Source organism: Achroia grisella, unplaced genomic scaffold (genome assembly GCF_030625045.1).
Source record: "Achroia grisella isolate CSIRO2021 unplaced genomic scaffold, CSIRO_AGI_Agris_v1 utg567, whole genome shotgun sequence".
NCBI classification, from domain to species: Eukaryota; Metazoa; Arthropoda; class Insecta; order Lepidoptera; family Pyralidae; genus Achroia; species Achroia grisella.
Window position 1 is genome coordinate 166,191 of NW_026712947.1, and position 27,681 is coordinate 193,871.

The 27,681-nt window shown below is 33.2% G+C and overlaps 1 protein-coding gene across 1 annotated transcript; it reads right to left on the reverse strand.

The window, feature by feature from the left end:
* On the reverse strand, positions 1–26,431 carry LOC131848682 (fatty acid 2-hydroxylase). The gene is made up of 6 exons (XM_059198609.1): positions 26,129–26,431; positions 13,268–13,490; positions 7,918–8,093; positions 5,760–5,886; positions 1,114–1,233; positions 1–86 (listed from the first exon to the last, which is right to left on the reverse strand). The coding sequence occupies exons 1-6, from the start codon at positions 26,429–26,431 to the stop codon at positions 1–3; spliced, it is 1,035 nt and encodes a 344-aa protein (XP_059054592.1).
* Between the last annotated feature and the right edge of the window lie 1,250 nt (positions 26,432–27,681).

A 27,681-nucleotide genomic window follows, 5' to 3' on the forward strand; every position in this document is an offset into this window, starting at 1 on the left:
TTACCAATGTAAACTAAATCCCAACTTTCTAACGTGTACAAACGTCTTGAATATATAATCCCACATCTTGCTGCTGATCCCGAATGCTAAAAGAAACACAACAAATATTTTAATTATTAATTTATTTGTTAATTATTAATTATTAGCGGTCTACCTATCATCCAGACCGATACAAACAGTCAAACTCATGTATACAAATGTATGCACCGTGCGAGGAATCGAACCTGCGACCATCGGAAGTAAAGAGGTATGTTAAACCGCTTTACTCTCCCCAGCTAACCTTAGAGTATAATCAGAATGCGTTGTGAAGTAATAGCGAGGACTGTGACACATTTACTGATATAAATAACTATACAAGATATTATAATAAATATAATATAATGAAATATAAATATATATATGAAAACTTTTAAATTTAATACCGCTAACAATTGCACTAAGAATGAGTGCGTAGCGGTTTTTATGTTGATTATCGCATGCCTCTTACTTGTTATTGTGTAATTATTTGTTTAAAATAACATTTAAGTTTCTTTCAACACACAATAGTTTCTTGCTTATTCTTCATGTGATGGGTCTGCTTTCCGAATAAGTGGTAGAATAAAAAAATTTGACTATTCAAAAGTGCTTGTATTGAGTTTATTTGAATAAATATTATTTATATTTATTCGAAGATATTTCTATTATATATGTACAGCTTACTAATATTATAAACGCGAAAGTTTGTGAGTATGGATGGATGTTTGTTACTCTTTCACGCGAAAACTACTGAACAGGTTTTGATGAAACTTTATAGTAATGTAGCTATTCTGATGTACAAGCTGTATCAGGTAACTGTGATGCAGACAAAGTTGCGCGGGTGAGCTAGTATGATATAAAGTTAACAGTTGTAGTTATAAATAGTTGACCACCTCGGTGGTCTAGCGGTCTAGCACACCGCTTTACGTCCGATGGTCGCGGGTTCTATTCCTCGCACGGCACAAACATTTGTATTCATGAGTATGATTATTTGTATCGATCTGGGTGTTTTCTATGTATAATATGTATGTATTTACAAAAAAAAAATATCTATGTACTTCTATTAGTTGTCAAAAAAAAAATAGTATAGAGTTTTACCTTTATCATGATTGACAAAATGATGATTGGAGTGATATCTCTTCATCGCGTACAGATAAGTGCCATCTTCCGGTGACCCATGGTGCACATAATAATGTATCATATCGTAGGTCAGGTAACCTGGACACACCATCAACGTTATCAGCAATACAAGGTGATAATGAATAATATTTTGTATCGAATGTTTTAGGATGCATGTTTACATACGATAAACTAATATGTACTTCATGATTTGACATTGTAACTACTATTACATAATTGGTGTAGTGGTTTAATGTACATGCTCATCCTTTATTGGTGTAAGGTTCGATCCTCGAACTCGAAAAGCAAACATTTAGGTATATTCATAAATATGTCATCTATACATATAAATAAAATTGGAGTGTCTGTTTGTAATATTGAAATAACAGTTTTTTACTACATGCATATGAATATAAATACGGTACATACACCAAAATAACATTTTTTACAGTTTTTGTCTGTCTGTCTGTCTGTTTGTTCCGGCTAATCTCGGAAATGGCTGAACCGATTTTGATGGGAATTTTTTGGCAGGTACCTGATGTAATAAGGAGTAACTTAGAAAGTAAGTAAGTAAGTAAGTAAGTCATTTATTCGCATTACAGACAGATATGCACATAACAATAAAGCCCCAGTGACAGTAGCAGGCTGCGCTGTAATATGCCTTTTTTCAGTAGGCATGCAAATTTTATTAATAAACCTAATAATTACATATATTAATATTTACATTATAACAATTAGATTAATATTACATATTTAAATTTATAGATTATTACCATTATTACAATTATTATTACTTTATTATTATTTATAATATTTATAATTGAAATAATCGTCCAGAGAGTAAAAACAGTGTGTCAACAGCCATTTGGTTAATTTATTTTTAAAATTATGTCCTGTCAATTCTATTAGATCTGCGGGTAAAGTGTTATATATTTTGTGTGCCATGTAAAATACATTTTTTTGAAATAGGGTTAAGTTACTTTTGGGCAACACTAACTTAATTTTTCTGGAGGATCTTACATTATTTTTTATTTGACAGTGGGATGTAAACATAGATAAATTCTGTTTTACAAACAAACATATTTCAAATATGTATAGACACGGCAAAGGAAGAATATTTAGTTTTTGATACATTGGTCTACATGAATCTCTATTACCTAAGTTACATATTGCTCGTATACATTTTTTTTGAGCTTTGAAAACAGTTTCGATCTCAGTGGAATTGCCCCAAATTATTAAGCCGTAGCGTAGCACTGACGATATATAGCCATGATATGCACTAAGTGCCGTCTGGAGTGATGCAACCTGTCTCAGTCTATAGAGTGCGAACACAAATTTGTTTATTTTTTAGCAAACGCCATCTACGTGTTTTTTCCAGTTTAGATTCTCATCAATCGTAATACCTAGAAATACTGTTGACTCTACTTGTTCAATCTTTTCTCCCTTATAATATACATGTAAGTCAAGCCTTTGTCTTTTATATGTTTTAAACTGCATAAGTTTCGTTTTAGAAACATTTATGTGCAAATTATTGTGTTCCATCCATTTTACAACGTTTTGTAGCGTTATATTTATATTACTTTCGAGAGCAATTTGGTTGTTGGTTATATTTGGACATTCAAATAAAAGTGTACAATCATCTGCAAATAGTATACATTTATGAGTTATCGAGTCTGGTAAATCATTAATATATAATAAAAATAGAAGGGGACCTAGGATACTACCCTGTGGTACTCCGCAACTATTTATTCTTAGTGCTGAGCGAATATTCACTTTTTCATTATTTATAATGTGCCCTATTTCTGTATATTGCTCACGATCGTTTAAGTAACTTGTCAGCCATTCATGCACTTTACCCCTTATTCCCATTTTCTCCAATTTACCTAGTAGAATTTTATGATTCACAAAGTCAAAAGCCCGTGACATATCAAGAAATAAGCCCACTGAATTTATGTTATTGTTTATGTCATCAGTTATCTTTTTTACAAGTGTATAGCAGGCCAGTGTAGTTGACTTATTTTTTTGAAAGCCGAATTGATTTGTTTTAAGTAATTTATGTTTAGTTACAAACGCATTCAACTGTTTGGCTATAATTTTTTCAAAAATTTTTGCTAGAATTGGAATAAGAGTAATTGGTCTATAATTTTCAATTTCTATTGTATCTCCCTTTTTGTGTATCGGTTTTATTACTGATATCTTTAAGCGGGTTGGAATGGCTTAGGCTACTTGTATTTCACAAAAAATCTTTTATTTAAAATAAATAAAGTTAAATTCCACGCGCATGAAGTCGCGGGAACAACAGCTAGTATTATATATATCTGAATGTTTATCTGTGAATATAAAATATATTGGTCGCGAGTTCGAATCCAGACACGAGAATCTACACCACGAGATTTATCTGTATCTTTATACTGAGTTGGTTGCCATCGCAGCATATAGTCAAATAAAATATTAAATTAAACCATGATGTGATCAGTTTTAACGCAATATATAAATCCGTATATACGTGAATAATAATATTCAGTGAGAAATTTTGATTTAAGTTGAAGGAATGAAAGAGTTGAAAAACGCCTTTTTTCAAAATAAATAGATAACGATAAGAACTATGAAAACATGTCTGAAATAAAAGTTGTAGAGAAAAAAAATCTACACAAAAGAGTTCCTTTTCAGTTTTTCATTATCTGTTGTTGTTTAGCCACAAAAATAAAAAAAAAATTGCCTCATTAACAACTGAAAAAATTGTTGTAATACGCATCTGTACGACGCAGCGCACGCATCTCATCTACAAACACTAATACAATTAAAATCACTAAGTTTTGACAGATTGCGCGTGAATAAAATGACTTACTGTACACAATATTATGAGCACATGTTTATAAACACCAAAATAAAATTTGTAGACAAGTTCTTGAGTGAATTATTAAATATTAAAAGTATATATTGCGTCAAAACTGTTCACATCATTGTTTAATTTGATATTTTATTAATACTAATAAAGATATATTATATATAAATCTGTAGCGATGCCATTCTGTTGCCGCCTGTACTATATATAAAACATTGCTTTTGATTTTAGAAAAATGCGTCGCGTACCCTGTTATGGGGTCGGGGGTTAATTGTACAACCGACGCGCCTGTAGACCGGGCTAATTTTTAAATAACCCCGATGATTAAATAAATCAGCCAGACTTGCGTAGGTGTATACAAACAATCTTTTTAGCCTTGAATCGATTCACTGTCATAGCATTATAAATTTTATTAAGGGAATGAGTTCCAGCAATTGCTATGTCGTTAAATTATTGCTGGAATTTATTTCAAAGACTCAATGATCAGATACATTAGCGCAATACTAACACATTAGTATTTTTAAGAAGATAACAGCAGAATAATATTATTACGTTCTGACAGAATTGCAATAGCAGAATTGTGCTGATGGTCAGTATCTTCTCTCAAATTTAATTTTAACATGAATCGGTATTTTTATAATCCCAATAGAAATAGAAATAATCTTCATTCAAATAAACTCATTAGAAACACTTTTAAATAGTCAAATTTTTATTCTACCACTGATTCGGAATGCAGATTCATCACAAGAAGAATGAGCAAGAAACTTGTGTGTTGCTCTTTTTAATAGATTTTTTTTATATAAATATTTTACAAGCTCATATGAAAAGAGTAAGTGCTGAGTTTGTCTTTAGTTCCTTTTACTTGAAACTGAATTCAGAGGTGACGGTAGATATAACAGTATAGTGATATGAAATTTGATGTTTAAACAAACATCAAATATCAGATCACTATACTGTTAGATTAGACTAACTACTGCTAGATTATATAGATTTAGGTATATTAATAAAGATATGATTGATTTGATTGCAATAATGTACAGGTAACCTATTAATATAGGTTAAAACGCAAGTTTTTATTATCGTAGCGAGATAGAGACGACCTGGGTGGCCTAGCGATTTATAAAATTAATTTATGTACTTCTATCAGTTCTCTAGTAGCCATAACACAAGCTCTGTTTAGCTTGAGACTTGTTAGTACTGAGTGTGTCCCGACATATTATTATTATTATAAATATGTATATATATAATTAGTACTAGCTTTAAAACTATTATAGTACTATGAGCCACAACCGACCTTTACAGATGCACCAGACGAAAATAGGGGCGAGTGCAGAAGGCACTCCAAACCCGCTAAAAACTTATGAAACTGCTGAAGGTCAAGTTCTGCTTGACGAAAACGACTCTAGTATGAGGGCACCGCAGGCTATTTAAGCACCTAATTACCTACCTACAATATTTCTTCCTAATATTAAAATTAATGTCATGCTGTAAAATCCACGTAGGTAAGGAAAGAGTATCTACTGTCTAAATGGAAAGATTGACGAATAAAAAAACTAAATCTACATAATATTTTAAAATATTTTCTTCAGTGGATCTGTTTCTACTTTTAGGCGCGCTAAACCGCAAGCAGTAGTGATAATTAATTGGTAAACTGCGGGAAGCCACAATACATATTTAAATATTAAATGAAAAAAAATAAAACGCCAAAAAGGGCCATGGAAAATAAGAGAGAAACTTTGAGAAAAAAAATTAAACGATAATAAATTGCATTAATGTTTACCTATAAGCCCTCCAGTGAGTTTAATGAGTGGGTATGCCAGGAAAAGTTGAAGAATCATATAAATAACATATGCCAAGAGAAAAGCAGGCACCGGTGGAAAAACTTGTCTCAATCCGTCGAATGGTACCTGAAAATTAATAACAATAATTTAATCCGGCCTACACACAACACTGAAATCAATGTTTTTTTTAATTACAACTTATTACACTAGTTGCCTTTAACAAAATTGCTATAGCATATGCTGGTGGTCTCTCTATTCTTCTGAATTTGAATTCAAAAATGAGTCTGTATTATAAATATCTACTACCGTATTTAAAAATAATACGAGCTGAGGTTCTTTCTTTCTTCTCATCTCGAAAGCATTCCAAACTGACGGTGGATTTGTCATACACATATCCTAAGAGTATGTAATAGATCTACATAAATAAAGATATTTTGATTTGATTGGATTATTATATATGCACCGCCAGCATATTTTTTTTTATATTGGTTGATAATGGAAAAGTATATTCCGCCTGCACCAGGGCACCAGTAGAGGATGATAAGATTATTATTTTTATACGTTTCGTGGTGGTGAATTCAACCACGAAGTCGACAGTTAGCCATGCTTCTGACTACTCTAATTTGAATTAGCGTGGTGAAAAGTAATGATAACAATAACCCAAGATTATTCGAGAAATAACAATAGTAGCAATAGAAAAGTCTTTTTGTAAACTGAATAAAATGAAACGAACACAAAATTTTAAATGCAAGACAAAGAATTAGTCTAGCTATTCAAAGGGGGAACGCCGCCAGTATCTTCGGAACCTTGCCTAAAGGGACTGCTTTTAATAATATATTTTAGGTATTATATTTTTTAAGGTTTTTAATTTTAGGTACTTTGTTGTATAATTAAGTTATCATACAGTAATAATTTAAAAATGTAACAAATTTTAAATTATTTTGAATTCATTCAAAGTTCGTCAATAATATTTTTTATTTCTCATATTTATTTATTTATAATCCGAAACAATATCAATCGTGCAAGAAAATAGAAATAAGTTACAAAATTGATTGTATAAGATACAATCAATTTTGTCCACAACATAATAGCAAGTTAAACAGTAAATTTTATTATGTCAGCTAACATAGTGCAATACGTCAACTGAAGTCTTTATGGTTATCATTATAATAGTCGTGTAATAGTAACACTTGCTCAATAAAATGTCCTCATTATAGTTTTAGTAAAATTCAGTCTCACTCTCTCACTCAGTAAAATTGTAAATAGCTTTTAAATCCAACGATATATTTTTAAATAATTTTAAGTTACTATGCGTATTGCCAATTTGGCTAATATTTGAATACGTTTAAGTCAGAAATCAGATACATAAAGTACGATATACATATATTTATATCCCCATCTGTATTTATCACAACTGTCTCATTTATTACGGTTGAGCAAGAGAAATGCATGCACTGTTTTTCTGTTAAAAGATAAGATACGCGAATTGCGTAATATCGGACATTCGTGGTAAACTTTATTTCTCACTTGTAGCAACCATATCTTCTTATATTGATCTGAATTATTTCTAATTACATATATATAAACACGAAAGGTTCAATGTGCTCCTTTCTAATACAGTTGAGTGCAATGATGGGTGACTCATCCGTCATTCTCCTGAACGGGTGCTGCTTGTGGGGACTGGTCTGTTCAGGTTACGATCACTGATTAGACATTTTGCTTTTGCAATAGCACATGCTGGTGGTAACTCTATTCTCCCAAATTTTAATTTAAAAACGAATCTGTATTATAGTTAATATGTACAACATTTATTTGAAAAGAATATGAGCATATATTCTAAAAACGAACATTTTGACCACAGTCGGTAAGGATTTGTTAAGACTGATTTTCAGACGAGAGTAGAGTAGCTATCGGTTATCGTTTGGTAATGGAGTAAGGAGTAGAATAGACTAGGGGGCCCCAATCCCTCGCGGAGCCCTGGGCAAGTGCACAGTGGGGAAGAGGGGCCTGTTGTGATCGAAATTACGTAATTGGCCCACCGATATCATGTACATTTTATTATGCTCCTCTGATGAGGAAAGCCGTCCCGCCCGATTCATATACTAATAGCGCAACATTCCATTATCATGCATGACAAAAAAAAATAAAACAACATACCTTATGGTGCATTCCGTGGATGAGAAAGTGGATTTTGATCATGGTGACGGAGGAGCCAGGGTTGAGGTGGAACACCCACCTATGCAACGAGTACTCAAGTGCCGACCATATCACCAGACCGAGGAATATATGATATAAGTAAAGATGCAATCCCAAAGGATCTTGTTTACATGAATCTGAAAATTATGAATCGTAATTATTAGCCAGAAATAAACATTTTAATAAATTAAATTCTCTACATGTTTTCAAAAAGTATACAAAACTATTCTTGATTGAAAACTAGGTGACCCTACAAACGTTGTTTTGCTATATAAATTAAAATTGCTATTAAAAAATAGGGGTTGATGCTAGAAGGCTAAAAATTGTATTTTTAATGCGATATATTAAATTTAAAAAAAATCTGTTAAAAAAATAAAAATAAATATCACTTAGGAGTTTGAAAAATAGATGGTAGCAGATTCTCAGACCTTTTTATGAAATTTTATATGAATATACATATAAAATTTCATAAAAATCGGTCAAGTCGATTAGGAGGAGAATGGTAACTAACATTGTGACATGAGCCATAGCGCCATCTAGTCCCAAGCTAAGCAGTGCTTGTGTTATGAATACTTAGAAGCTTTTTTTGTAAATACATACATAATATACACATCTGTGTATATTATTATTACTACTATATATTACTGTCGTACAGCTGACACTAGTTCAGACGCCAGGCCTACATAAAAATTGTATAAAAGATGGTATTTATTATAAATATTGATCATTCATTCAAGTAAACCTTAATTACAAACAATACAATATTTGTTATTTAGGCTTAATTAAAAGAAATTCCATCCAGTGATTAGGACCCGCTTTCATTAAGTATTCAGCTATGGCAGACTTATTTATTATTGTTCTTTATTGCTAATACTATCTATTAAGATTGTTTAAAGTAAACAGACTTGATGTCTTAATTTTTTTATATAACTTCTATATATATATATATATATATAACTATTCGGACGAAACGTCCGATTTGTTGGGAACTAGAATTATAAAAACCTTTTAAGTATTACATTTTATCATTTTTAAATAGAGAACTCTGTATTTTCTAGACTACGATTGTATTTTGTTTTTTTTTCTTTACATTCTTGTTACACAACTAATCAGTTAATATTAATATTTAAATTAGTACAAAAATATATAATTAACAGTTAATTTACAATTTTAATAGTTTTTAACAATTACCTACGTCCACCGATCTCTTTTAAATACATACACGTTTCAAATATAATCACTCATGGCATTGTTGAATGACAATACCTCTATATCCTATTTTGGTTAACAGTCAAAGATAAAACGAAATGTCATATACAAATAAATAGACTATTTCTAAACGCTAGACTTAAAACAGTACCGCGTCGACCTAGCTAAACTTACATATGAATCAATAATTCAATGTAACCTGATTCTGTGATATATGGATTGCAATTCTATTTTTGAGAGCGTGGACTTCCGAAGCCCTGCAATAGTTGCATGGTATGTGAAATCAAATATTAATTAGGGCTGACGCATAAATTATGTCAGATCTAATTCAGTAATCACTCCTGAAGCGAAGGTATTTGATGTGTCTGATGAGATGTACTGAGGGTTTGATGGTATTTTCCTCATCATAGATAAAATAAAATGCGACTAAATTGACAGGTACATAACAAAAAAGAATATGTCAAATATGATTATGGAATTTTAAAATAATATAAAAACTCATCAAAGAGTCGCCACAACCTCGAATTTTTTGTGACAAAAATCTATTCCGCCTAATATCCGTACTAAAATTCATATGTGATGTGACAAATCTAAGCCCCATCCTAGGGTTGTTGATTATGTGATGGAGATATGCAGCGAATATAATTTCATCACAGTTGCATGTTACACAAAACTGTTACTTAGCAACAGGAACACTAATTTAAATGTGATGGATATACTTTTTCTTCTAAAATCTATGTGCCTAATATTATGATCATGTTTTTATACCGTCGACCAGTATACAAAGGACGGTAATTCTTAAAGTGCTATTACTAAACATCGATACTCTGTAGCTAGCTCTTTTGTATTTAGATTTAGACAGCGTAGCTCTACCACATATAAATTAAATTCGTCGTTTAATGGTTTCCTACTTTGTAACTAAAGGGGGGAGGGGCTCAATAATCTGCAATACAAACAGTATTGAGGGCTACTGGCCCAAATACCAGCAATATAGGTAACATATCAGGACGACTTCTACACAGAAATCATCTTGATTAAATACTGGTTAATTTTCCACGGTGACCTAACTTACATACAGTGGATGCGTATTTTGCCGCAACTGGTGGCCCGCCAGCGTGTACAGTTTTTTTAATACTATGATGGTTGCAAACGCAAACAAGCATGCCATCTGATAGTAAACGGTTGTCATAGCCACAGATAACATAATATTACCATAGCGTATAGACACCTGATTACAAGTTATTACACCCCCCTGTAGTAATTCATTAAAAAATCTATCAATAGCGAATATACGAGTATATCTTCTCATTTTTATGACGCCCACTCACAATTACTGTAATCGCAAGCATATGCTGACTCAGTGATAAAATTATACATTATTAAATGACTCATATGTAGGTGCAGGAAGGTTTTGTTTTATCAGTTACAATTTTTAAATAATTTATGATTTTATTACACAAATAAAACTACTATTTTCTGATGTAAAAACGTGTGACTAACACAAGAATCTACCCCGTCGATTAGTCATTGATCGACAAAATCTAAATTATTGAAGATATCAGATAAGTAACTAACTTACACCCAAAACAATAAGAGAGTACTGAGAAATTCATTTTTTTCAAATAAAATAACATATGTGTTGGTACCTCTGTCATCATCACCTATTTCAGCTTCCAAACAGCCTGATTTTTGAGTACAGAATTAAGAGGCATGGCACCTTAGTCCTCAGAAAAAACATAATAATATAAACTCTCTTTATGTAGTAGTATTTTTTTTAAATAATAAAATAATGAAATGAAAAGTTACCATATTTTGTCAAAACACTTGTATCGCGGGACTTTATGACCGTACTCATATGTAGATTTGGTCTCATGTTTCTTTTTTACTTTTTAAGACGTATAGGCTTAGTATAGTCTTTGCCTCTTCCTAGAAGGAATAAAAAATATGTTGGTGAATATCCAATAGAATCTGTGGTAGTAATGTTTTTTGAGCACGGCATATTTGCAAGCACTATTTTACATATTTGGTATTTCATTTATAAAGTTTTTACCTGCATGTCCAACTATCCTCACTTACATAAACGCAACATTATATGTATGTAAAAACATAACAGTTTATATAACACACAATCTATGTAACAATCAATGTTTTTACATAGATTCAATTTTGGTTAATTTCTCATGTCCCTCCATTCTCGGTGCAAACTCTATAAAACGTAATGTGAATTACTCTGTGGTAGGTTGGAATTGATTGTCATGTCCCGACCTATCTCTAAATACTACTCTAATAAATGATAAAAACATTATCTTTACTGCTTTCCTCTAATGACCTTAACATATTTTCAGTTTTGGTCATGTAGTATAGGCACTGTAAATAAGCATTAGTGACTATTTACTTAATCATAAAACAAAAGCCTTCATGACGTTAAAGAAACAATAATAAACTAATTATAACATATAAAATCTCAAGTGACTTCAGAAGACTTGACGGTTTAAAATTGAACTGTTTTTTTTTCTTTGGGCAAAAGGCTAGTGTTGTCTTTTATGCCACTAACAAACAAGAAACGGGACAGTATAATGAAAAGCAACGTCTTAAAATTTTGGCATTATTTGGAATTAATGATCATGGATTTTAAAGTTTAATATTATTATGGGAAATAAAAGAGGCAAGAGTTTTATAAATCATAGGAAATTTGACTGTTTTAGTGTAGTTAAACATGTATGTATACACGATAACTTTATGTATACATTGTATATACATATATAACTGTATGTATACACGATAACTTCCACGTTGGGCTCCATCCATATTTTGTTACGGCTTAATTTGTGGCTATTTTATTTAAATCGGATAACTGCATGTTTCTATTTTTTTTAATTTAGATATTTATTTCGGCAACTTATTACTTATAAATCAGGAAAAGAAATTAAATTATTATAAAGTCTTTATAGACTTAATTATTTAGTAAAATAGTTGTATTTAAAACACAATTATAAATATACTGTGATATTAAGTCTAATTTAAGGAAGTAGAATCCTTTAAAGGAATTGTATGAAGGTTTCTTTCTTTATACCGAAAATTCATTATTATTTTAATTTCTTGCACATTTTTTCAAATTCTTATCCTGTCCTGGATTGTTCATACGAATGATCTGACAATTGATCGTTTTTTTTCTTAAAATCAACAATTTCAGTTAGGTGTAATTCTAAATCAAAGGAAACAGTTTCTGTTTAAAGAAAATCTGACTATTGTGAAATATTAATATCAGTTGCTTTATCCTATGGTCAAAATTTTACGACCTCGGTGGTCTAGCGGTTTAGTACACCGCTTTACGTCCGATAGTCACGGGTTCGATTCTCACACGGCACAAACATTTGTATTCATGTGTATGATTGTTTGTATCGGTCTGGGTATTTTCTATGTAGTGTGTATGTTTCTAGCTTAACTTGGGTCTAGATGGCGCTGTGTGAATTGTCAAAAAAAAAAATTCATCGAGTTTGATTAACTATGGAGCTACGCAGCCTTGAATGGAATTCCTTCAATTGTTATAAACCGTTTCGTCTCGTATATTACACAAGCAGCAATTGTATCAGTTTTTATTTCAGACATATTTATTTATTTATTATCCCTAAAATTTGCATCACATAATATTCTTACTTTTGCAAAAAACAACATAAAGTTATATTTAAAACTATATACATATGTGTGGCGGGTAATGGCCAGGTGCATAGTACTTCTCATGATTTAAAATGCAATAATGTAGTAAGTACCTACTCATTCTTAATAATTATTTTTATTATCATCATCATCTCAGCCCGGAAAACGTCCATTGCTGAACAAAGGCCTCCCCCAAGGATCTCCAGAATGATCTGTCCTGCGCTGCGCGCATCCAAAGCCTTCCAGCGATTTTGACCAGATCGTCGGTCCACCTTGCTGGAGGCCTTCCCACGCTGCGACTTCCGGTCCGCGGTCGCCACTCGAGGACTTTACTGCCCCAACGGTCATCTGTCCTTCGCGCTATGTGCCCTGCCCACTGCCACTTCAGTTTTGCAATTCTTCTTTTCAATTATTATTATTTATATAAAAAAAAACTAAATATTACCTCCACATAACACGTGCTTCTGAAGCTGCGAGTAACCTAAATACAGTATAATTGGAACCCAGCACATTGGCACTAAGTACCAGGGTGTAAACGTCATGCTCTCAAGGATGGAGCTTTCGAAGAGTCTACACTTTCTATACACTGCACTGTTCACCCACTGATCGTAATGTGGCGCAATGGCATCCAATTGCCGAAGAAGAGGTTTCGACCAATCCAGGCGGGCCTGAAATAAATTATGAAATTAATACTTAATACATTTAAAAATACATGAAGGAGGACTACTGGCCGAATGGAGGTGGTGCCGTGACCAATCAAAGTCAACAAACATCCATACATACTCACACACTTTCGCGTTCATAATAATCATAAGACAAGATGTCTATAATGTATTTATAATATGGGCATAGCCTGAATTAAATAAATACACATAAAAAACACCAGACCAATACAATAATCATATTCATATATACAAAAATTTGTATTATGCGAGGATTGAACCCGCGACCATCAAAAGTAAGGCGGTGTGATAACCTAACCTAAACCGCTAGACCTCCGAGGCCGTCGACACTTTGTATACGTGATCTGTACTTATCTAGTGATATTAGATCTGTTCGCGATATAAAATCTGTGCTTCTAGTGAGAAATGACTTAATTCAAATAGAATGATGTTAGGTATGTTAGTAGAGGCTGTATTTATATTCAGATTTGTTGTATATATAGAAGATATATTACAATAAAAGTTAATTACAAACAAAGAATAGTATAAAACAATTAAGAATTAGGAGCTCAAGAAAATTAGTGTGCTCAAAAAGTCAATTTTGTTATTTCTTTATTTTTCCCGCGCAAATGAAATACGCCACAGAAGCACTATTGCATGAAGTGCAGTCGCAGTAGAATGACGTGCGCATCAGCTGTATAGCGATATTAAACACTATTATGAGTATTAACAAATAGAATAGAAAAATATAAACCTATTTTCGTATAAATGTTTAATTCTCATTTATTCCTTTTGCTCTGCTCCTATTTATAGGAACTGTAACGTTTGTTCTGACCAAAATTCAAGTTTTTTTTATCCAAATAGTTCCAGAGATTAAAACATTCAAAAACTTTAACTTTTGAAATCCGACTGATGGTTTCCGAGGTTTGTGATTTCAAACAAACAAACTTTTCAATTTAAATCCATTATATACTTTATGTTCTAAATACGAAAGTGTTACCGTGTTAGTCTGTTTGTCTTGTTGTTACATTTTCAAGATCAACCGGCGGATCTAATCTTAGTTAAATTTGATGTGAATGTAGATGGTATCACAAGGACAGATATAGGCTTATCTGTTATCGCAAATAAGAGACGAAATCGTGACTAACATCTAGTATAAATAAATAAATAACTCAGGACAATTAACACAGCGCTATCTAGTCCCATGGTGAGCAGAGCTTGTGTTATGGGTACTAGACAGCTGATATAAATACTTAGTTTTTTTTGTAAATACATACATTGTATCACTCTGTGTGTTTTCTATGTACATATATATATAGAAAACACCGAAACTGATACAAACAATCATACTCATGATTACAAATATTTGCACCGTGCGAGGAATCGTGTGAACAACTATAATATTTTCTAGGCTTGCTTGAAGAAATCTCTTTTTAGAGATAGGCTCGCCCTTGTACATTACATTCTTTTCCTATGTGTGTGTACAATAAAGAATAAAGGAATGGAACCCGCGACCATCGGAAGCAAGACGGTGTGCTAAACCCCTAGACCACCGAGACCGTCACGTGAATCTTTAATTTGCTAAGTATTTACTTTGTAATTAGATCACTATCCATGGACAATAGTATGTAAGTAGGAGCAACTCTTAATAGCCTATTAAGCTAATCGAAATGCTAATGCACGCGTGATAGCGAGCAATATATCTTGCATAAGTTCTATGAAGTTCTGGAAGTGTGTGAATTTGTTTTATGCGTAAGTATTCAGGGCCGGATTATGTAAATGTAAATTGGACTCCAGTCTCCGCAACTAGCCTCTCATTTGGACCGTTGTGCGTGTAGAGCCAGACTACTAAAGTAGCCAGCCAAGCTCCTCCCAAAAGCGCAGATGTCTCCTAGTGTTTACACAGGCTTCACGGAGCGACCTCACCGTTCCGAGGATTTGTTTTCGTTATGTGGCCACTGCTCCAGGATTACGTTAGGCACGGATTAATCATTAGGCAGATTAGGCTACTGCCTTTTCTTTTTTCGTGTGGAAAAATCTTTAAAAGACCGTTCGAACTTTCTTTTGATCTTTTGAATGATTCTTGTCCTCTAAAAAACCATTTGGTACCTACGTGCGTCATTGTTGTAGTTACGAGGTCATGTTAGCATATATACCGCGGCTCCGGCAGCGATAATCCACCCTGTAGATAGCGTAGGGCAGGCCCTATCTCGTTGTTGGGCGATCTACTCAATTGTCGAAGCATGTGGGTGCGCACGCCTCCAGAACCATTTGATTGGGGTGCTACCTCTCTCATGGTGGGCATCGCGTCCCCAGTAGGAATAAAGGTAGGGCGGAATTGGGTACCCCACTGGAATAAGCAACTGCTTAACCAGTATCGCCTAGCCCATGGTATGCACAGAACAACATTTTTTTTTAAGGACAAAAAAAGCAATATTATATTTAAGACTTATCCTGCTAATTAATAAAATATTACATATTTGTAGAATAGAACCAGCCAATATTCAGTAGTATAACTTACGTTGCGTATATTATGATATATATTCTTTTTATTAATAAAATATTGTATAGTCTCATAATACATCTACATACATAGAATTTAACTGAGCGACAACAATGTACTTGACCAGGAGACTCAACTTGGTAGATTCGGCCCTGTATATAAATAGGTACCTATATCTATATAGTAGACAGTTTTACAATTTCATACTTTTTTACCGAATTATTATGACTCTGTGCACCCGCTTTCACTACGGTATAAGAAACTATATAATTTAAGCATATTTGTAATGACATATTTACCGAAGGTAGGTAAATACTAAACGTGTGCCTTTTCCCATCACTGCCCTTCAACCGGATTCTGTTTTTACCCAATGAATAGCAGGTAAACAATGCCATATGGCGTTAAGTCGCTGATGGTACGCATATTTTTAAATAGTGTAATAAATAAATAAACTACGCTGACATACCAGTGGAAACCTGGAAAGCTGGGCACCAGTGGAAAATGATCAATGTCTCCTACCTGACAGAGATAAAATCGAATGAATTGAAATCGATCGGGGATCGAAATTACGAAGGCCTGTGTAAGTAAAAGTATTGAATGTCACCGCTACATCGCTAAATGGATCTTTGATATCTAATTAGTTTTGTATAATGACTAATTTCCTGATAAAACATCATAATGCAGTACGTCATGTCAGTGACGCAAATTCAATCTGGCGAAATGCGAAATTATTAATACAAAAGTATCGATCGACTCACAGCAATGAATATCTAATATAATAATCAATTTAAAACGTACTTACACTGAAACCCTACCGTACTATACCGAGGGGAGAAGGATGGGGCAGAGGTTGCTGACCCCTGAACCTCCCCTGAAAATTGTGTACTTTACAATAACCATACATTACAATAACTATTAAAAAATCTTGCTTCCTAAAGGACACAGTTACATCAATATAACATATGCATTTAATAATGTTAGTAAGACAAATAAAATATTGTCTACTAAGCACTGCCGTGTCTAAACTGTGTCACCCTACCTTACATTTTCCTATTGTTATTTAATATATAAGATCAATATTTTTATGTACAATTGGTCAGTTTTTTATCACCTGTATCTAATATACATCGTCTCAACCGACTCTAAGAGTGGCTATAGATTTTTAGTGGGCTACCCTTGTCTGAAATTCTGACCGCGTCTGAAATTGGGTACGCACATGTACTTGATTATATATGTATAAAAAAAGGTTTGAATCGGTTCGCAATTGTCACTGTCAAATAATAGAGACGTAGCCAAAAATCTATGATTTTTAATCTGTTTAAATTTATACAATACTAGCTTTGTTTTGCCATATAAATTAAAGTACTAATATCATTATTAAAAATAGAGATTGGTGGTTCGTTATTGAAAATAGAGAAGGGTGAAAATTTAGGGTTGAATGTATTTTTTGATGTATCAATATAAAAAAACAAAAACAATTTTGTCAAAAAATAAATGTTAGTGGTGGACAATCCTTAACACTTAAGTATATGAAAAATAGATAGTAGCCGATTTTTAGACCTACTCCGTACGCATATAAAATTTCATAAAAATCTGTCAAGCCGTTGTGGTGGAGTATGGTAACTAACATTGGGACACAAGAATTTTCTATTTAATATTTAATTTGCGTGTTCCATAATAAAGACCACATAGAGTAAATTGTGTACTTTACAATAACCATAGGTAGGTACTGCTTTAATTTTAATGTATGTATGATATAATGATATAAGTTTCATAACAACAATAATTATATTACATATGATTCTTTTTACAATGACGACATCCAAATCAAACATATTTTTTTATTCAAAAAACAACATAATGAACTGTTATATACTTAATTGATTTCAAATATATTACTTAATAATATTATTTTTCTTCTGAGTTGGGCACACAGAGGTACATAAATACGGTATTTATAAACCATTTTAATGTTTTTTTATATTACAAAAATGTAGATTTAAATTGGATATTTATTCTATAGAAATTTCATCACAAATCGATTTAGTTATTTGTTATTTCAATTTAAATAATTCATAACAGTCCCAATGAACTATAGACTGAAGTTGGTATTTTATAATATCCTCAATCAAATTAATTATTTACAATACTCGTCTAATAAATACCAAAATGAATAATAAATTTAAAATACCTCGGTGATCTTGCCGTGGGAATATAATTGTAATATTATGCCAATTCTCAGGCCAAGAAAACAGAGGTGGATTTTGTACATGTGATCTGCATCCAGCTTGCTTTAGGTATAGCCGTTTCAGTGTAAAGGATGACATATGGCAGTGAAATTATAGGTATGAGAGATTGAGAACATAACAACTAGTGAAATAGAAGTAAGAAATAATTAAAAAAATTAAAAATATTTCTTTTTTTTATTGCTATTCCATCAAATGGCCATTTAACCTTCCAGTTACATAAAAACGCAACAGGCTGCTTTATCAATATAGGTAATAATTAATATTTGTTAGTCTATAAGATTTTTTTAGGCATAATAGAATGGTGCACTCGCCTGCGTTCATGTCATATGTATAGGTATGTTGGAGGGACACCAGTGAAGAATGATAATTATGATATGAGCATGCAGTCAGGATAGTTCGCCTATCGTAGTAAATTTAGCAGAAATTGACCACGATGGTTTCCTGCGAGACCGCGTGAAGGTTGACCTGACATAGTTATATTGTTAGCAATGGGGTATTATCCTTGTAGTGTATGTGGAAACACTAGCAGTTTATTATCTATCGTCTCGAGCCGAGCGTACACGTACCGCCGTGCGCAAGAGGGAAGGGATTCCCTGCGCAAGCGCCGCGGAGTAAAGACGTGGAGCTATGGCTAACGAGCCGATATTACGTCGATAACAACTTACATACAAGAAGACATAAATAACAAATAAGTGAACACTACATGTGGCGACGAGGCAAAATGGATATAAATAAAGATAAGTACAAAATCATTTAATAAGATATACATATACCTACGGGTACGGAGTAATTACAAATTTAGAAGGATTATGGTGGGGCCGCACGGGGAGCGAATTATATAGACCTATACAGAAAAAACAATAGCTGGGTAACATCGGTTTACGATCGATTTGCGCCAAGTAAGTAGGTACCTAATTATAAATTGTACTTGCTATACCTATAGTGTCTCTAGCTGGTAGGAATAGTCGTATTAATAATCATTGTAGTGATATGTTTACGTATATCCGTGATTTATTATTTTTAATGTATGATAATGGTGTACTGCCTGCGCTGGCGTGGCACTGATGAAGTATGGTAGAATGATGGGGGGGATAGGATCGGTTGGCCCGTCGTGGTGGGTTCGTGTTAATTTGTCACGATGGTTTCTGGGGGGAGCCGCGTGGAGGTCCCTCTGGCGTGATACAATGTTAGCAGTGGGATTATTTTAACAATCCCATTCCCCCTTCCGTATTTCCGTGTTGAAATAAAAAATCGGTAATGATTGTAGTTGCCGCTGCATGTTCGTTTCATGAGGGGACGGTGACGGTGAGATGTTTAGTGGGACATCATATTACGTGATGCAATAGACCTGTGGGTATGAAGTATAATAGAGCACTGTGCGGACGACACGTTTGTTTTGCTTTATCTTTTCTAGGTGTCGATGCACTTTAATTACTTTTGGCAATAGGGCCGCCTTATTGTATTTATACAGAGGTGGTGACTAGTGTTCAAATGTCACTATTTTCTTTTAGAGTATTGCTGCAAATGGAAGTGGTCTAAAGTTCCTCTTTCTAACTGTAATGATCACATGATAACCTAATATTACATTTGGTACGGGATAATATTACGATGTTGTCGGGTGATACGATATTATTACAAATGATGGTGAGCTGACAATTGTACCTGCATTATAGTACTGATGTTGGGTATTATATACAAAACAACAATAGTAAAATCTAAGGTGGGGTGACACACACGGTTTGAGCAGTGCTTGGTGGACAATATTTATATTTGCCTTAATTGATTGCAAGTGTTGAAGTATCTGGGTAACAGTGTCCCATACATTTCGATGCGGATGAGTTGTTCGGAATACCTGCAGACTATTTTATTCTGGTATTCGAGCAGAGCCGCGAAGTAGTGTGGTTAAAATGTTTTTATTTGGATTGGATTTGGCTTTTGGATTATATAATTTATAAATAATAATTATTAGTGAGCTTTCCAATGGATGCCGGTGGGAATTGCAATTGTTTTGCATAGGAAGGTTTTAAATGTAGATTAATTATTAGTTTGATACATTATGTTGGGGTCTACTATACATGTTGTATAGTGCAAGGTGCCTATCTACTTGTCTGGCATATTTTTAACAATTTGTGCTTTGTGTTAAAATGAAGCGCGCATCTACACTTGCGACCTAGAAGGCAATCTTTTGGTTTGGTGAATTTAGTGTCTAATGAATTTGTTGAAGAAAAACAAAAAACCACGTATTCAAGAGGTTGAGATGCCGACTATTATATTGCGAGGAAGTGTGTCGCTAGTTATGGTCGGATGTAAGGTACAGGAGTGCTGTTTCTGTATGCGGTATGTGGTTTCTATAGTCAGTAACACTGGAACGAGAAAAAGGATACCGAATTATGTATGTATATAGAATTATTCTATTATTTTTACAGCAATGACAGTGATTAACTTTTAATAATAAGCTATAGTATAGTACAGTGGTGGTGAGTATGTCTTTATGGAAACATATTTAAGATTCTCTCTAATTTAAAAATACCAGTAAATTAGAAATTGCACAATAATGGTTACATGAAATAGAACTACTATTAAGTTCTGAATTATTGTACCTACTCGCCTAATGCATTATGCGGATGAGTGAAGGGGTTATTAGAGTGGAAAAAAAAATGTTTTTTATATTCTTTGAAGTTTCGGGAACATGGAATAGATTATGAATATTCTTTATTTAAAGAAGCTTGAATAAATAATAGGAATAATAGCCATAATTGCATTAATGTACCGCATTTAGTAGCTGTGGAATGGAGTTAGAATTTGTTTTGTGATCACATGCAGACAGCGCTGACAGCTGTTTTATATGAATGTGACGGGGATGTTGGAGCGATGGGGAGTCATTTTTAATTGACAGTTAATCCAGTTGCGGCTGGAGTTGTGTAGTGTTGCGATACGCGAAATAAGTGTATTAATGTGGTTTTGAGTTTTGAGATAGCTAATAGGAAATGATACCTACTTCATTGTAGTAGTTGTAAAATATATACATGTATTTGTTTATCGTCATAGTACTGGTGTTGGTCGCTCTCTAAATACTTTGGCCGCATTGCAGGGTAGCTTAGACAAATTAGCGTGTTTTAACTTTTACATACGTACTACAGTGCAACCTCGATAAAACAAATCGAAACAAAGAAAAAAAAAAAAATATATATAGTATATCAAGTAATTCGTTGAACTGAGATTTATTATGTTGAAGGTACGTTGGTCTAAACTTCGTTATAAAAAGGTAAAAAAAAAAACTGTCGTAAGTTATTTCAACTTGAATCTTTAATAATAGTGACGAGCAGCAGTGTTTACAAAACTTTACATTACTTTCCATCGAACAACAATTATTGTTCTACGAACATAAGTACGTCGAAACATGTCCTGACATGAATCACATTTTATGAGATGAGAGATAAGTAGAGTTAGAGTCATACCATTGGTGGGAACATTATATAAAGGTTTTGGGTTAAGAAAATTCCTTAGAAAGAGGTGTTTTTCCAAATTAAAAAGAAAAATAATAATAATGTCGCAATGTAAAGGTATATTTTACATCGATTCTTATGGAAAATCCAAGGGATTACAAAGAATTAGTTAAATCAAGGAAGTCGTTATATACGAGGTATATTATTGTGAATGAGGTGCGTTATATTATGGCTGCACAATTATTATTATTATTACTAGATAATAATGTAAACCATGATGCATGACAGTAACAATTACTAACGATACATTATTGGTTATGGATATATATGGTTCTGAGGATACTATTAGTATTCCTATACTTTAGATTAGAATTATTTACTGGACATTCTTGTGGAGTAAATAAATCTGAAATATGTTTAATATTAGTAGTCATAAATGTATATATTGTGAAAATTAAATGGATAAGAGTGGCGTTTAATTGTCTTATAATTATAAAATTTGGTGTTTTGCAGGAGTCCATGATTTGCTTATAAATTGACTATTGGCTCGGATGACCTTAAAGAAATTAGCAAAGGAAGAAAAACAATGAGCATAATACTAATAACCAATACTTAAAGAGGATGAATTAAGAAGTTCAATGGAGTTATAATGACGGTGACAATGGCATTGATATTCTAAAAAAGGAGCTACAGAGGTAAGGTAGACTGGGCCGTCAAGCATTAAATTGCGTATTGACGGACAGGTTGCATTAAATTGCGTTGGCTGGGCCATCAGGCATTAAATTGCGAACTGATGGACAGATTGCATTAAATTGCGTTGGCTGGGCCATCAGGCATTAAATTGCGAACTGATGGACAGATTGCATTAAATTGCGTTGGCTGGGCCATCAGGCATTAAATTGCGAACTGATGGACAGATTGCATTAAATTGCGTTGGACTGGGCCGTCAAGCATTAAATTGCGTATTGGCGGACAGGTTGCATTAAATTGCGTTGGCTGGGCCATCAGGCATTAAATTGCGAACTGATGGACAGATTGCATTAAATTGCGTTGAACTGGGCCGTCAAGCATTAAATTGCGTATTGGCGGACAGGTTGCATTAAATTGCGTTGGCTGGGTCGTTAAGCATTAAATTGCGTATTAACGTCCAGTTTTGTTAAATTGTCTTTGGCGGGGTCATCAAGCATTGTATTGTGTATTGATGAATGGTGTCCTATTCATTAAAGTGTAAATTGATAGAATGTTGCATTAAATTGCGGTTGAATATAAGTAATAAAAAATTGCCAGTTTTAATGCATATTAATTATCGGAGTGAAATGGAGCGGATTCAGTAAAATATAATAAATCAAAAGTCATAAGGACACAAATTAATTTTGGTCGAAAATATAATTTCTATAACTAATATAATTGACGATTGCTGGAGTACGTAGAGTCGCTGTGGTGATATATGTGGTATATGTCGATCGCTCAAAGACTGGTCTGACAACCTTTCCTAATATTTTAGCACTGAATTAATGCAGGTGATCAGGGAGATAATTTTGTACGATGAAGAATGGTTATAGTTATACCCAATTAATACTACATGGACTGATATCAGATGTGTAGACAGAATATAGTGGAAAGTCGTTTGCAATTGTTGATGCAACTCTTGATATAATAATAATATTCTGGTATAAATAGTGGGGAGTTTTGAAGAAATTCCAGATTATGTTTTAGATAATCAGTTTTCAAATGTACATGATAAAGAAAAATACTACATGTAAATAACACATTGTATGAGACAGATATAATGGAAAAAAAATATAAGTATTTACCTTAAACCTACAAAATATAAAGTAGTGACTACTGTGATAGAGATATTCTGGTCATAAACTTACAACATTTTTCAGAAGTGCTTTATACTAATCTTACATAATATTATACAATAACAAAGTGGAATAACGATTATATGAAAACAAATATAAAAGAAGAAAGGTGAAGTATGTGAAACAGAGAGTAAATTGGAGTTAATATATAAATGTAATTTATATTCAAAAGAGGAGGAAAATCACGGTGCTGGTTACGCTGGAAAGGCCAATCGCACTAGAGGCATTCGGCTTATGTGTGGCAGTATAGTGTCAAAATGAGTCCACTATCGGTGTAACGTAGCACACATGCCTCCAAGGAACAAATACCTAATAGAGTGGATTGATTCATGCTTGAAAAGAAAATAAACTTAAAAAGGAGAGAGATGTAGTGTATGTGGAAACACTAGCAGTTTATTATCTATCGTCTCGAGCCGAGCGTACACGTACCGCCGTGCGCAAGAGGGAAGGGATTCCCTGCGCAAGCGCCGCGGAGTAAAGACGTGGAGCTATGGCTAACGAGCCGATATTACGTCGATAACAACTTACATACAAGAAGACATAAATAACAAATAAGTGAACACTACAATCCTCATTACTTATAATTCCTTACCCCCTTCTATTTATAATATAGGCTATTAAACTAAATTATAAGCATATAAATAAATACAAAATACAAATAAATAATACTTTTTTTAAAATCCTAAGTTGATACTGTATCTACCTATAGGATAAACCAAATAAAACCTGAAAAATAGGTTGTATGAAGAAACTGTATCTAAGTATAATTGTACTGTGTAAACAGATGTTTTTTTATCTGTTTGAACAATAATGATTAGATCTCTTATGTCTAAACTTGTAAAGGGCTTTACAAAGTAAAATATTTTTTTAATGAGTTACGATGACTGTCTAAAAATTAGCATAAACAAACAATGCGGACTATTAGGTTTAATCTATTTTAGGAATTACAACAGTTAGAAACATTTATAGAAAAAGGTATAGGGTTTTTTTAAAGAAAACGTAAAGTATTATAGTTGTAACAAAAATATACTGCGCACGAGACTTTTAAAATAATAAATAAATAAATAACCCTGGTAAATTAACACCGCGCCATCTAGTACTATGGTAAGCATACACTGATATAAATATTAAGATTTTTTTGTAAATATATACATAATATACATATAAAACACCCAGACCGATAAAAACAAGATACTCATGAATGCAAATGTTTGCGCCGTGCGAGGAATCGAACCCGCGACCATTGGAAGTAAATCGGTAAACCAACGTGGCTTTAGAACCGTACATTTAAAGTTTTGCCCTTGGTTTCAGTTACAGTTTACACAGATTTGTTTAATTCTGTTTCCACGGGAAATTCGAAATATTTTCCTATTATTATCCATGTTTGTAACCAAACAAAACCATTTCCTTTTTAATGGTAGGCTCTATTTTATTCATAGAATATTTTATAGAAAAAAATATATATTCCTATGTAATCTTATGGGCCTGGCCTGGTCATATATTCTATATATGTAGGTAATAATGTATAAATTTATAAAAAAATGTATCTAATATCAGTTGTCTAGTATCCATAACACAAGCAATTCTTAGCTAAGGATATTATTATTGTTAACAATCATTAAAAAGAAACAACACGATCCGCTAAAATATCTCAATTATTGACTCGTAATAAAAAAAATATAAAATTATAAAATCAATTTATTTTATAAAATCCACAATTACTTAGGTTTCAAATAAAACGTTAAAAACAACTAAGAAGAACCTTAATTATTTCAATATAAAACATATTTATACGTAATTTTCGACAATATTAGAACTTACTATATTTTTGTCTTTCGCGACGATTGTTTTAATTTTATCTGAAAGTCTTCAACAGGGTGAGTATTAATTATATTCCCGTTTATAAAAGTAGGAGTAGATATAAAAATATTGGTGTTAAAATGTATATTACTTAGTTTTAAAAGTAATTAATATATAATTTTAGACAACTTTACAAATGTAGGCCGAGTAAAACATGGGTGTCACAGTATCTTACGTTAGCTATCGAGCTTAGTTGTATTATTTACACCCGAAGAATTAATATCAAATCTGGTTTTAACACGAATATTTTTATGGACAACTAGCAAACGTTGTTTCGCCATATAAATTAAAATCGCTTTTAAAAAATTGGGGTTCATCCTGGAAGGGTGAAAATTTAGGGTTGTATGTATTTTTCAATCCTAAATAATAATAAAATATTATATCGAAAAAATAAAAAATATATATTTAGGGGTGGATATCCCATACCACTTAGGGGAATGAAGAATAGATAGTAGCCGATTCTCAGATTGACTGAAAATGCATATAAAATTTCATAAAAATCGATCAAGCTTCTCGGAGGAGTATGGTAACTAACATTGTGACACGAGAATTTTATATATAAGACAAAAAAAGGTTACCTCTCTCGGAGTTTCTAGACTAGGTTGACTAGGTTGCACTAGCCGTCGTCACTAGCTGGCATGTCAGTCTGTCTGTTTACCCGTTTAACTATATTAATAATGTGTACTAAACGCGAAAGTTAAAAAATAAGTATCTTTATTACCTCAAGCTCTTCTAGAAACTCTATCTCCTCCACATCTCGACCGGCCTCCTCATTCGTTATAATTCGTCCGTTCCCACTCACACCCCCAGTCAAGTTCCCATCTTTAAGTTCCACTACTTTCACTTTCAAGTCATTTAACATATGATACGCACTGCTGCTGTGCCCGAACTTTTCCATAGCCTTCAATATACTTTTCCCCTTATAATTCTTCAAAGTGTTCACACCACCAGGATGATCGCGCATGAATGAATGTAAATCGTATTTTTTGCCAGCGAACTGTACTGGAAAGTCGTTGGTAGTCATGATGGCGACCATCGCCATCCATTAGCGATCGACGACTGAATTCTTACTTATCAGCGAAGTTCTCCTGTGAGATATCAGCATGTGTTGTGGACTGTAATGACGGTCTCGTCGCTTCATGGACGCGACTTCACGAACGACCTTGCGGCCTAGTTCAGCGTCGGTCCAATGAATGCAAAGAATTTGATTAGACGAGCATGCTTAATTGTAAACTAGTAACTACACGTGACAGCGTGTTATCATACTTTTCGACAAATTGGATGGCAATTTATTATTTATACCCTTCTATTTACATGTCAGTGAAGCGTGTTAACCTACTTATAGGTCTACGTCATCTTATGACCATTACAATCAACGATACAGTAATATTTTTGGTGACTATCTCGTACAATCTAGATTAATTATGCGAAGTAAGAATACGAAGTCATGCAACGCAAGATCTTTATTATCTGTCATTTTTTTAGATAACTAAAACGTCTACATAATCGGCTCTAAAATCAGTGGAGATATCAGAAAAATGGTGGGGATAGGTTGCTTAGATATTTTTAACTACCTACTCGCCCCGGCTTCTCCGGGGTATACATGTATTATACATATAAACCTTCCTCTTGAATTACTCTATCTATTAAGAAAACCCCTTCAAATCCGTTGCGTAGTTTTAAAGATTTATACATACATAGCAGATAGCGACAGCGACTTTGTTTTATACTATGTCATAATGATGATTACTATACTAATGCTGTTGGCTGCAGCTGGCCTTTACAGCATCACCGAATGATAGGGAGCGAGTGCAGATGGCACACCAAACCTGCGCAAGGACTTACGGAGCGGCCGAAGGCCAACGCCTACTGGCTCACGTCTATAATACCTATTAGTCTGATGGCACTGCTAGAGAATCTAACCTGGACTCTGGCCGAAATAATTTCGAGTTGGGCGAGGGATCAATTGAAGGAGGCTACTTAGATGGTAGAATTTCTGGTGTTGGGCAAACATTAATCAATAAGGGACAATCCATAAACGAGAACATGTTTTTTTAAACCTCTCCTCTCCGTCGTTGTCATTGCTGGTTCTCACATTTATGAAACTCGCGTCTTCAGTGAGAGTTGAAATTTTGCACTAGTAGTGTAATTTTAGTGACAAATAAATTTTAGATTTTATGATTATGAATTATTTTAATTTAGATTTAATTTTTGTGTTATATAATTTGACGGCCACTGTGGTCCACCGGTTTAACACACCGCCTTACTTCCGAT

Excerpts from the sequence above, each read along its gene's own strand:
- LOC131848682 (XM_059198609.1), bottom strand. The coding sequence starts at position 26,431 with ATGACTACCAACGACTTTCCAGTACAGTTCGCTGGCAAAAAATACGAT. Across the intron at positions 8,094-13,267 it reads GAAGCACGTGTTATGTGGAG|ATTCATGTAAACAAGATCCT; the intron begins GTAATATTTAGT and ends CATAATTTTCAG. Across the intron at positions 5,887-7,917 it reads TCCACGGAATGCACCATAAG|GTACCATTCGACGGATTGAG; the intron begins GTATGTTGTTTT and ends ATTAATTTTCAG.